At 38.8% G+C, this 12,962-nt stretch overlaps 1 protein-coding gene across 2 annotated transcripts in view; it reads right to left on the reverse strand.

Moving 5' to 3' along the window:
* The window catches only part of LOC127882247 (filamin-A-like), a 98,756-nt gene that overhangs the window by 33,047 nt on the left and 52,747 nt on the right, over positions 1-12,962 (reverse strand). For both annotated transcript variants that reach the window (XM_052430785.1, XM_052430786.1), the window contains 6 exons: positions 10,269-10,345; positions 9,847-9,946; positions 7,339-7,482; positions 5,479-5,604; positions 4,696-4,836; positions 2,265-2,369 (listed from right to left, as the gene is read on the reverse strand). In XM_052430785.1, the coding sequence (XP_052286745.1) occupies positions 2,265-2,369; positions 4,696-4,836; positions 5,479-5,604; positions 7,339-7,482; positions 9,847-9,946; positions 10,269-10,345 (693 nt within the window). The remainder of the gene's footprint in view (positions 1-2,264; positions 2,370-4,695; positions 4,837-5,478; positions 5,605-7,338; positions 7,483-9,846; positions 9,947-10,268; positions 10,346-12,962) is intronic.

The raw sequence follows: 12,962 nt of genomic DNA on the forward strand, positions 1-12,962 counted from the left end.
ATACTGCTCATTTGTGCAGTCTAGTCAGGAGCTACCCTCTACCATAATGAGAACATTCTCACCATACTGCCCACTTGCACAGTCTAGTCAGGAGCTACCCTCTACCGTAATGAGAACATTCTCACCATACTGCTCATTTGTGCAGTCTAGTCAGGAGCTACCCTCTAACATAATGAGAACATTCTCACCATACTGCCCACTTGCAAAGTCTAGTCAGGAGCTACCCTCTACCGTAATGAGAACATTCTCACCATACTGCTCATTTGTGCAGTCTAGTCAGGAGCTACCCTCTAACATAATGAGAACATTCTCACCATACTGCCCACTTGCAAAGTCTAGTCAGGAGCTACCCTCTACCGTAATGAGAACATTCTCATCATACTGCCCACTTGTGCAGTCTAGTCAGGAGCTACCCTCTACCATAATGAGAACATTCTCACCATACTGCCCACTTGTGCAGTCTAGTCAGGAGTAACCGTCTACCGTAATGAGAACGTTCTCACCATACTGCCCACTTGTGCAGTCTAGTCAGGAGCTACCCTCTACCATAATGAGAACATTCTCACCATACTGCCCACTTGCACAGTCTAGTCAGGAGCTACCGTCTACCGTAATGAAAACATTCTCACCATACTGCCCATTTGTGCAGTCTAGTCAGGAGCTACCCTCTACCGTAATGAGAACATTCTCACCATACTGCCCACTTGCACAGTCTAGTCAGGAGCTACCCTCTACCATAATGAGAACATTCTCACCATACTGCCCATTTGTGCAGTCTAGTCAGGAGCTACCCTCTACCGTAATGAGAACATTCTCAACATACTGCCCACTTGCACAGTCTAGTCAGGAGCTACCCTCTACCATAATGAGAACATTCTCACCATACTGCCCACTTGCACAGTCTATTCAGGAGTTACCCTCTACCATAATGAGAACATTCTCACCATACTGCCCACTTGCACAGTCTAGTCAGGAGCTACCCTCTACCATAATGAGAACATTCTCACCATACTGCCCACTTGTACAGTCTAGTCAGGAGCTACCCTCTACCGTAATGAGAACATTCTCACCATACTGCCCACTTGTGCAGTCTAGTCAGGAGCTACCATCTACCGTAATGAGAACATTCTCACCATACTGCCCACTTGTACAGTCTAGTCAGGAGCTACCATCTACCGTAATGAGAACATTCTCACCATACTGCCCACTTGTGCAGTCTAGTCAGGAGCTACCCTCTACCATAATGAGAACATTCTTACCATACTGCCCACTTGCGCAGGCTGGGCAGGAGCTACCCTCTACCGTAATGAGAACATTCTCACCATACTGCCCACTTGTGCAGTCTAGTCAGGAGCTACCCTCTACCATAATGAGAACATTCTCACCATACTGCCCACTTGTGCAGTCTAGTCAGGAGCTACCATCTACCATAATGAGAACATTCTCACCATACTGCCCACTTGTGCAGTCTAGTCAGGAGCTACCCTCTACCGTCATGAGAACATTCTCACCATACTGCCCACTTGTGCAGTCTAGTCAGGAGCTACCCTCTACCATAATGAGAACATTCTCACCATACTGCCTCACCATACTGCCCACTTGCACAGGCTGGGCAGGTGCTGCATTGGAGAAATATATTTATATAAAATGCATTTATGCATGACATGGGTAATATTCTATAGATTTTCAACAGATGTATTCAAAGGCCTATTGACTGCTAATAAAATGACATACAAATAAAGTTATTTCGTCTCAAATAAGTATTTACAAAATGTAACAATTGACAATTATGTAAAGTTCATATGGAGTTAACCAAATAATTAACAAAATTGCACATTTAAATCTATTAGACAATAAACAAATGACAGGGAAATTATGAATATAACCTTTGTTTGAAAGAAGCATTAAGAAAAAAGGCCACACATTAGAATTATTAAAACATCATGTATGTTGGAAGGCACTTAAGATCTTTATTTCATCCAGTTATAAGTAGCTATTTTTCTTAACTTGAAAAAATACACTTTGTGTTGATTGTTATGTTGTATAATTAAAGTTTTAAAACTTGTCATCTGTACTTGATTGGTTGTGTCATAGTAGCATTTTGAAAGTTATTATTGTATTACCATTTTAAGCTGTTGATGACATTATGTTATAATCTATATTGATACACCCAAGGTTGAATGGACAAAACAATAAGTTTTCTTCAAAGTAAGGTCATTCATCCATTTTGAAAAATTCAAATTGAAAATGAGACAATATACAACCTTCTTGTTTTGGTGTGAAGATGACGGTGTGCTTGCCGTCACCTCGAGCGTCTATTGTCACTGGGACCTTCTCACTGGGGCCATGCACATTGGCAGTCAGCTCTCCTAAAATAATAGGCAGGGGCAAATAATAAGTGAGGAAAGGGAGGCAAATCTTATGCAGTCAGCTCTCCTGAAATAACAGGCAGGGGCATATGATAAGGGAGCAAAGGAAGGCAAATCTTATGCAGTCAGCTCTCCTGAAATAACAGGCAGGGTCAAATAATAAGGGAGCAAAAAGAGGCAAATCTTATGCAGTCAGCTCTCCTGAAATAACAAGCAGGGGCGAATAATAAACAAGCAAAGGGAGGCAATTCTTATGCAGTCAGCTCCCCTGAAATAACAAGCAGGTACAAATAATAAGGAAGCAAAGGGAGGCAAATCGTATGCAGTAAGCTCTCCTGAAATAACAGGCACGGGCAAATGATAAGAGAGCAAAGGGAGGCAAATCTTATGCAGTCATCTCTCCTGTAATAACAGGCAGGGGCAAATAATAAGGGAGCAAAGGGAGGCAAATCTTATGCAGTCAGCTCCCCTGAAATAACAGACAAGGGCAAATAATAAGGGAGCAAAGAAAGGGAAATCTTATGCAGTCAGCTCTCCTGAAATAACAGGCAGGGGCAAATAATAAGGGAGCAAAGGGAGGCAAATCTTATGCAGTCAGCTCTCCTGAAATAACAGGCAGGGGCATATGATAAGGGAGCAAAGGGAAACACATCTTATGCAGTCAGCTCTCCTAAAATAACAAGCAGGGGCAAATTATAAGGGAGCAAAGGGAGGCAAATCTTATGCAGTCAGCTCACCTGAAATAATAGACAGGGGCAAATAATAAGGGAGCAAAGGGAGGCAAATCTATTGCAGTCAGCGCTCCTGAAAAAACAAGCAGGGGCAAGTTATAAGCAAGCAAAGGGAGGCAAATCGTATGCAGTCAGCTCTTCTGAAATAACAGGCAGGGGCAAATTATAAGCGAGAAAAGGGAGGAAAATCTTAAGAAGTCAGCTCTCCTGAAATAACAGGCAGGGGCAAATTATAAACTTGCAAAGGGTGGCAAATCTTATGCATTCAGCTCTACTGAAATAACAGACAGGGGCTTATAATAAGTGAGCAAAGGGGGGCAAATCTTATGCTGTCAGCTCTCCTGAAATAACAGGCAGAGGCAAATAATAAGCAAGCGAAGGGAGGCAAATCTTATGCAGTCAGCTTTCCAGAAACAACAAACAGGGGCAAATAATAAGGGAGCAAAGGGTGGCAAATCTTATGCAGTCAGCTCTCCAGAAATAACAAGCAGGGGCAAATAATAAGTGAGGAAATGGAGGCAAATTTTATGCAGTCAGCTCTCTTGAAATAACAGGCATGGGGAAATAATAAGCGAGCAAAGGAAGGCAAATCTTATGCAGTCAGCTCTCCAGAAATAACAGACAGCGGCAAATAATAAGGGAGCAAAGGGAGGCAAATCTTATGCAGTCAGCTCTCCTGAAATAACAGACAGCGGCAAATAATAAGGGTGCAAAGGGAGGCAAATCTTATGCAGTCAGCTCTCCTGAAATAACAGGCAGGGGCAAATAATAAACTAGCAAAGGGAGGCAAATCTTATGCAGTCAGCTCTCCTAAAATATCAGGCAGGGGCAAATAATAAACTAGCAAAGGGAGGCAAATCTTATGCAGTCAGCTCTCCTAAAATATCAGGCAGGTGCAAATAATAAACTAGCAAAGGGAGGCAAATCTTATGCAGTCAGCTCTCTTGAAATATCAGGCAGGGGCAAATAATAAACTAGCAAAGGGAGGCAAATCTTATGCAGTCAGCTCTCCTGAAATAACAGGCAGGGGCAAATAATAAGCAAGCAAATGGAGGCAAATTTTGTGCAGTCAGCTCACCTCAAATCACAAAAGTGTCAAGTGTTATGCATGTAAAATGAAGGCTTTTGAAAAAACAGAGTAGTGGAAATGTAATATAAGTACAATGTAGGCAAATGTAATGAAATTAGTTCTCTTTAAATAATGGAGGGGTCAAATGTTATGAAAGTATGCAATAAATGTGCATTAATAAAGTTGACATAATGTTTAATTGTTTTGTTGTTTAGAAGTCTATAAATTGCATGTGTTTTTATTGTTTGCTGAAAAAAGGCAGGGTTTCAATTCCAATAGTATATAGTTTTATGCTAACAAATTATATATACATTCTTTGTAGAATACAAATAACTAATGGCCAATGGCTGATTATTGGAGTAATAAACAACAGTTTGTTGTACCGATGTTGGTAAAAACGCCATTCGGGTTCTGGCCTTTGTTGTTTAATTCTTATCCATCAGAACTCCAAACTGTTTGAAAGTATCACAATAACCAGCAATTAACAAAAATTAAATTATTTCTTAAATAAAATCATTGTACAAACCTGGCCCAGCATTAACAGCCTCAAATGGCAGGTGTTTCTCCTTGTCTACATACAGCGGGATCCTTTCCTGACCCCCTGGTCCCCACCCCCCAGACACACCCACTTTGGTGGGGTCAACTATCTTGGGGTGGAACGGGCTTCCTGAAAGAGGAGAGCATAACATGGGCTTAGTTTACAGTAATTAACTACTGTCATCCAGTTGTGTTTATCATTGAATTTGTTATATATTATGTTATAACCATTGACATGGCATGATGTTATTACCATTTCCATTGTGCTCATGACATCTCATGATTATCTAACTTCATAAGATCAAAGAAAAATTAATGATTTATGACCTTCCTCACAATTTATACATAATTTTATCAGTTTGAAGGAAAATAATGCATGATGAGTCCAAGAAAATTGTTGAGCTGTATCTTAAGAAGTCATTCTCTTTTGTAGTCAGTGGCAACCAACAGGAAAAACAAGAAACAACCCGCCTAATATGCAATCACCCAAATTCAATGTAATAAATGTATTTTTATTTTGTTTATATGCAACTCATGTTGTATATTTAAATGAATTCGAATTAAATCATTTGAACAGAAAAAAGTCACTCTCCTTTAAATTACTTTATACCCATATCATACTATTATGGAAAAATGTCATAGTAAATATTCAATTACCAGTATATTATATTATATTGTATACTCGGTACAACATGTTCTTCTATTTCTTGATACGCATTCTATACATCACAGTACATAAAGTAACGAAGTCAAAGTTATTTTTCATTGGTACCTTTGATGTCTTTCCCGTCCAGTTTGATGTTGATCCGATGAATACCAACCTCTTCCGGCACATACTGAACAGTGTGGGTCTGGTCGGGGTTCTGTGAAACCCGCCCGGTAATCGGGAAGTGAGGTCCTACAAAGGGGATCACGCCCTTCTGTTTCAAAATAATCTTCAGAAATCAAATGTTAATGTAAATATAATCATTGTCTTAATGATTTTGTGTACAGTGATTGTGTATTCATTCTCCTTTGAATGAATTAAAGTATTAATCTGTCAATGATATTGCATAATGATAAGAATTTGTTTGTACGCTTCAACTATTTGGTGAATAGTAGTAATTAACAATTTAACATGAGGATCTTTGAACGCTCACCTAAGAAATTTTAGCTCAGATGTATAATACTCTAGACCCCTGGTTTGGGGCTGCTTTTTACTACAGGGGCCAATATTGAACAATCTTAGTAGAGGACAACTCTGGCATGTTACCTCACAATATATAAACCTTTAGGCCTTGTTATTTTACAGACGATTGTTTATGTTATTTTGCAAAATAAGTCTATATTAATCATGTTCCATCAGGGTTGCTGCCAGTTTTGACTCAAGAGGCATTCCTTGAAAAAAACTTTGTGGAGGATTTCTACCTGATGTTACATACTAAATACCAATGCTGTTGGCCTGTTTTAGAGATTTTACCATTTATTTTGCTTTATGTTAATATGACAAACCTGACCCCTAAAGTGTTGTCAGTTTGTAACTAGGGGCATGATTTGGATACATTTTGTAGAGGACCTCTAGATGATGCTACATACCAGACATGAAAGCAACAGGCAATGTTATTTTCACACAAGATTTTCCGTTAATTAGTCAATGTTAATCTGATGTCCACCACTTGACTGTTGACCACAGGGGCATTATTTGATTTGTGTGTAGAGACACAAGACAAATATGAAAGCAATGAGCTTTACCATTTCAGAGAAGATTTTTTTTAAAGCTTTTTCTTATAAAGTCTTGGTAAAGCTGGCGACACTGGTTTGGGCCTGTTTTAATCTTACATCAAAATATGAACAAACTTTGTAGAGGTTATCTAGATGATCCTACACACCAAGTATGAAAGCCTTGGCCTTTGAAATTTCACACAAGAAGATTTTTAAAGGATTCCATATAAAAGTCTATGTTAAACTGATGACCCCTGAGGCAAGGACTTTTTTAATTTCTGGGTCATAATTTGAACAAACTTCCCAGAGGACCTGAACATCATACCCAATGTCAAATATGAAAGACATGGCCATGAAGGTTTCCGGCTACATGCCAAACATGAACGCCTTGGGGTTTGTGGTTTCATACAAAATTATTTTAAAAAGGTACTTTCTGAATAAGTTCTTATCCAAGGGATATACTTAAAATATATTACTTACAAGACCACAATGCAATTCTCATACCAATCATTTAACCCCTGTGTCTTGTGTCTAAGAAATGTAAAATCTCTTTTTGGGCCACATTGACCTAATTTTTCAACAGCCCGATATGATTAGAACAATTCTCGTAAAGAATCTTCCATTTAATATTCCTGCGAACTTTCATGAAAATTGTCCCACCCTTTTAGGAGAAATTGTTTAAACAAAAAGTTTACAGACCCACAGACATATGATGGACACAGTATCCTTATAGCGCAACAGGAGCATGTTGTGCTCAGGTAAGCTAAAAAAAGATTCGTTTCTGTTTCCATATACTCAACATGCTACAAACAAGTATAGAAATAATTAAACTGCATAAACATTATCAGCAGTGAAATCATTCTTACCATCCACCAGTGGTTAATTAAACCAAAAGGAAAGAGACCCATTGCCTGTACAAGACAAGACAGACCTTGTATATTGACCGCCACTTCTCCAGGGAAGCCTCGGTCGTCCATCTTGAAGGTAGCAGGCTCTGACACCACACCCTTATGTAGCCCTGGCCCCTCCGCTGAGGGTGAGGTCAGCTCAGCAATCTCCTGGATGAATGGGGATCCTGCAGAATGATAACAAGATCATTTACTACTTGGTTCAGATCCCCACAGACCCCAAATATAGCAAATTAGACCACTTTGTTCCTGTCAGCTAGCCAATCAAAGTCAAGAACAGGCATTTACTTAATCCAACAAATTATATCACAATATTTAATGGATTTATTATGGTCTTCTTGTCTTAACATATTGTAAAAATATTACTTTCCTATTTCAATATGTTCAAATGTCTTCATAAATCTGTAACGCAATTAAATACATCTATTCCTAAGTGTACACTATTATTTGTATAAAAATACCTTACTGGTAAAAACTTCAAAACTGTTGTCTTAGTGGGATAGTTCTCTTATTGACATATACAAGGCGGATTAATAAAGTTCATAGAACACAGCTACTGGTTTCTGAAGTTCAAAGAACACAGCTACTGGTTTCTGAAGTTTATATAACACAGCTACAGTGGTTTCCAAAGTTCATAGAACACAGCTGCTGGTTTCTTAAGTTCATAGAACACAGCTAACGGTACTGGTTTCTTAAGTTCATAGAACAAGGCTATTGGTTTTTTAAGTTCATAGAACACAGCTACTGGTTTCTGATGTACATAGAACACAGCTATTGGTTTTTGAATACGTTTCTGAAGTTTATAGAACACAGCAACTAGTTTCTAAAGTTCATATTACTCAGCTACTGGTTTCGTAATTTTATAAAACACAGGAAGGCTAATGGTCTCTAAAGTTCATAGAACACAGTAACTGGTTTCAAAAGTTCATAGAACACAGCTACTGGTTTCTTAAGTTTATAGAACAAAAGAAAGCTAACAGTTTCTAAAGTTCATAGAACACAGCTACTGGTTTCATAAGTTCATCGAACACAGCTATTGGTTTCTAAAGTTCATAGAACACAGCTTCTGGTTTCTAAAGTTCATTGAACACAGCTACTGGTTTCTTAAGTTCATAGAACACAGCTACTGGTTTTGTAAGTTCATAGAACACAGCTCTTGGTTTCGTAAGTTCATAGAGCAAAGTTTTTTGTTTCTGAAGAACATAGAACACAGCTTCTTGTTTCTTAAGTTCATATAACACAGCTTCTTGTAATTTTCTCCTATGCTGAGATTCATTACAAACTTTCTAAGTGGATCCGGTATGCCGGTACTCACATTCATGGCAAGGTATATTCTACACAATTATATGAGCCTTTCTCTGAGATAACTGAGCTGCTGCATGTGTGTAATGTTGTCCAGATTAACGTGTGCTGTTCTCATCAGGTTAATGTTGTCCAGATTAACATGTGCTGTTCTCATCAGAGTAATGTTGTCCAGATTAACATGTGCTGTTCTCATCAGGGAAGACATTTATGTGTGTAATGTTGTCCAGATTTACATGTGCTGTTCTCATCAGGGAAGACATTTATGTGTGTAATGTTGTTAAGATTAACATGTGCTGTTCTCATCAGGGAAGACATTTATGTGTGTAATGTTGTCCTGATTAACATGTGCTGTTCTCATCAGGGAAGACATTAATGTGTGTAATTATGTCCAGATTAGCATGTGCTGTTCTCATCAGGGAAGACATTTATGTGTGTAATGTTGTCCAGATTAACATGTGCTGTTCTCATCAGGGAAGACATTTATGTGTGTAATGTTGTCCAGATTAACATGTGCTGTTCTCATCAGGGAAGACATTTGTGTGTAATGTTGTCCAGATTAACATGTCCTGTTCTCATCAGGAAGACATTTATGTGTGTAATGTTGTCCAGATTAACATGTGTTGTTCTCATCAGGGAAGACATTTATGTGTGTAATGTTGTTCAGATTAACATGTGCTGTTCTCATCAGGGAAGACATTTATGTGTGTAATGTTGTCCAGATTAACATGTGCTGTTCTCATCAGGGAAGACATTTATGTGTGTAATGTTGTCCAGATTAACATGTGCTGTTCTCATCAGGGAAAACATTTATGTGTGTAATGTTGTCCAGATTAACATGTGCTGTTCTCATCAGGGAAGACATTTATGTGTGTAATGTTGTCCAGATTAACATGTGCTGTTCTCATCAGGGAAGACATTTATGTGTGTAATGTTGTCCAGATTAACATGTGCTGTTCTCATCAGGGAAGACATTTATGTGTGTTATGTTGTCCAGATTAACATGTGCTGTTCTCATCAGGGAAGACATTTTCCAATTTTATGGAAGATTTTATTTAAATAACGTCTCTTTGAAATGAAATCCAGTCCAGGCAGATAGTGTTGTCCTTGATTAGCCTGTGCTGTCTGAGACATGTTAGGTACTTGCAATAAGCCCTGTTATACGAGAGTGCAGCTCATACTTTCATTCCACCACTATGACTCTAGTCTAACTCTAAAGCTGTTCATACCTTTGACAATCCTACGGTTGTAAATGATGTATATCCTGTATGTGCCAGGTCCGCGGGGCTTGAATACAATCTTATACAGACCCGGCTTGTCAGCTATCACCTGCAACAATTAGCAAGAATTAAATAACAATAAATTTCATTCTGACTAAATCAGCCTGTTAATTCTTGATGGATCTTTTAATTTTTTCCAAAATTGTATTTACTTTAAGCTGTCAGATTTAAAGCAAATTAGGTGACATTTCCTCAACACTTCATACCAAAATTATCATAAATATAGAACAAAATGGTTTCATAAGACAATCTTATGATTAATTATTTCAATAACTCCATATCAAATTTCTATGCCATGATAAATAAACTGTATTTTTATTCAACACTGACTTTGTATTCTCCATAGTTCAATGTATGGTAATACTACATACATCTGCAGGGAACCGAGATGTTCCATACTGGACTTCTGCCTCCAACTGGCCACCTGGTGGAGCGTTCGTCACATCCGCTGTAAGATGTTATATGTGTATAAGTTATTATATTACAGTTTGAACAGGTTTACTGATATACAAATTTTGCTTACTTGTCTATGCATAAACTTAGGTCAAAAATAATATTATCTGCAAAAGTATATAATAATGTTAACTATATCATAATAAGTTTAAACTTAAAGATCATTTTGGCTCACTCAAAATGTAGTAGCGATGTGACACATGCAAATGTACTTGTATGTCAGGAAAATAACCCATGTTGGACACAACAAGACATTGAGAAATTTCCCGAACCCATCTCACATAGAGTTGAAGACCAAAAGGGCCAATGAAGGATTCTGATCTTAATTTTAATCTTTTTATTTTAGCTGGATTGCACTACGCCATGGTGACCTTGATTCTGATCTTGATAAGTAGTGCTCACACTGATGACATTCGGTCCATTTTAACATATGGAACTTTTTATAAGACAAAGTGTGTATCTGATAGGAAAGGATTCAACACAGTGGAAACTCCGCACAAATACAAAATCAAGCCCACCAATGAGATGTGGCACTTTGCAGATACCCACCAATGAGATATGACACTTCACAGATACCAACCAATGAGATATAGCACTTTACAGATACCCACCAATGAGATATGACACTTTACAAATACCCACCAATGAGATATAGCACTTTACAGATACCCACCAATGAGATATGACACTTTACAGATACCCACCAATGAGATATAGCACTTAACAGATACCCACCAATGAGATATGACACTTTAAAGATACCCACCAATGAGATGTGGCACTTTACAGATACCCACCAATGAGATGTGGCACTTTACAGATACCCACCAATGAGATGTGGCACATTACACATACCCACCAATAAGATGTGGCATATTACAGATACCCACCAATCAGATGTGGCACTTTACAGATACCCACCAATGAGATGTGGCACATTACACATACCCTACAATAAGATGTGGCATATTACAGATACCCACCAATGAGATGTGGCACTTTACAGATACCCACCAATGAGATGTGGCACATTACACATACCCACCAATGAGATGTGGCATATGACAGATACCCACCAATGGGATGTGGCACATTACAGATACACACCAATGAGATGTGGCACTTTACAGATACACACCAATGAGATGTGGCACTTTACAGATACACACCAATGAGATGTGGCACTTTACAGATACACACCAATGAGATGTGGCACATTACACATACCCACCAATGAGATGTGGCATATTACAGATACCCACCAATTGGATGTGGCACTTTACATATACACACCAATGAGATGTGGCACTTTACAGATACACACCAATGAGATGTGGCACTTTACAGATAACCCCTATGAGATGTGGCACTTTACAGATACACACCAATGAGATGTGGCACTTTACAGATACACACCAATGAGATGTGGCACTTTACAGATACCCACCAATGGGATGTGGCACTTTACAGATACACATCAATGAAATGTGGTTCATTACAGATACCCACCAATGAAATGTGGCACTTTACAGATACCTCCAATGAGATGTGGCACTTTACAGATACTCCCAATGAGATGTGGTACTTTACAGATATCCACCAATGAAATGTGGCACTTTACAGATACCCACCATTGAGATGTGGCACTTTACAGATATCCACCAATGAAATGTGACACTTTACAGATACCCACCAATGAGATGTGGCACTTTACAGATATCCACCAATGAAATGTGGCACATTACAGATACCCACTAATGAGATGTGGCACTTTACAGATACCCCAAATGAGATATGGCACTTTACAGATATCCACCAATGAAATGTGGCACTTTACAGATGCCTACCAATGAGATGTGGCACTGTACAGATACACACCAATGAGATGTGGCACTTTACAGATACCCCCAATGAGATGTGGCACTTTACAGATATCCACCAATGAAATGTGGCACTTTACAGATACACACCAATGAGATGTGGCACTTTACAGATACCCCCAATGAGATGTGGCACTTTACAGATACACACCAATGAGATGTGGCACTTTACAGATACCCCCAATGAGATGTGGCACTTTACAGATACCCACCAATGAGATATAGCACTTTACAGATACCCACCAATGAGATATGACACTTTACAGATACCCACCAATGAGATGTGGCACTTAGAGATACCCACCAATAAGATGTGGCACTTTACAGATACCCACCAATGAGATGTGGCACTTTACAGATACCCACCAATGAGATGTGGCACATTACACATACCCACCAATGAGATGTGGCATATTTCAGATACCCACCAATGAGATGTGGCATATTACAGATACCCACCAATCAGATGTGGCACTTTACAGATACACACCAATGAGATGTGGCACTTTACAGATACCCCCAATGAGATGTGGCACATAACAGATACCCACCAATGAGATGTAGCACTTTACAGATACCCACCAATCAGATATAGCACTTTACAGATACCCACCAATGAGATATAGCACTTTACAGATACCCACCAATGAGATGTAGCACTTTACAGATACCCACCAATCAGATGTGGCACTTTACAGATACCCACCAATGAGATATAGCACTTTACAGATA

The sequence above is a fragment of the Dreissena polymorpha genome, chromosome 5, assembly GCF_020536995.1.
Source record: "Dreissena polymorpha isolate Duluth1 chromosome 5, UMN_Dpol_1.0, whole genome shotgun sequence".
Taxonomy (NCBI): Eukaryota; Metazoa; Mollusca; class Bivalvia; order Myida; family Dreissenidae; genus Dreissena; species Dreissena polymorpha.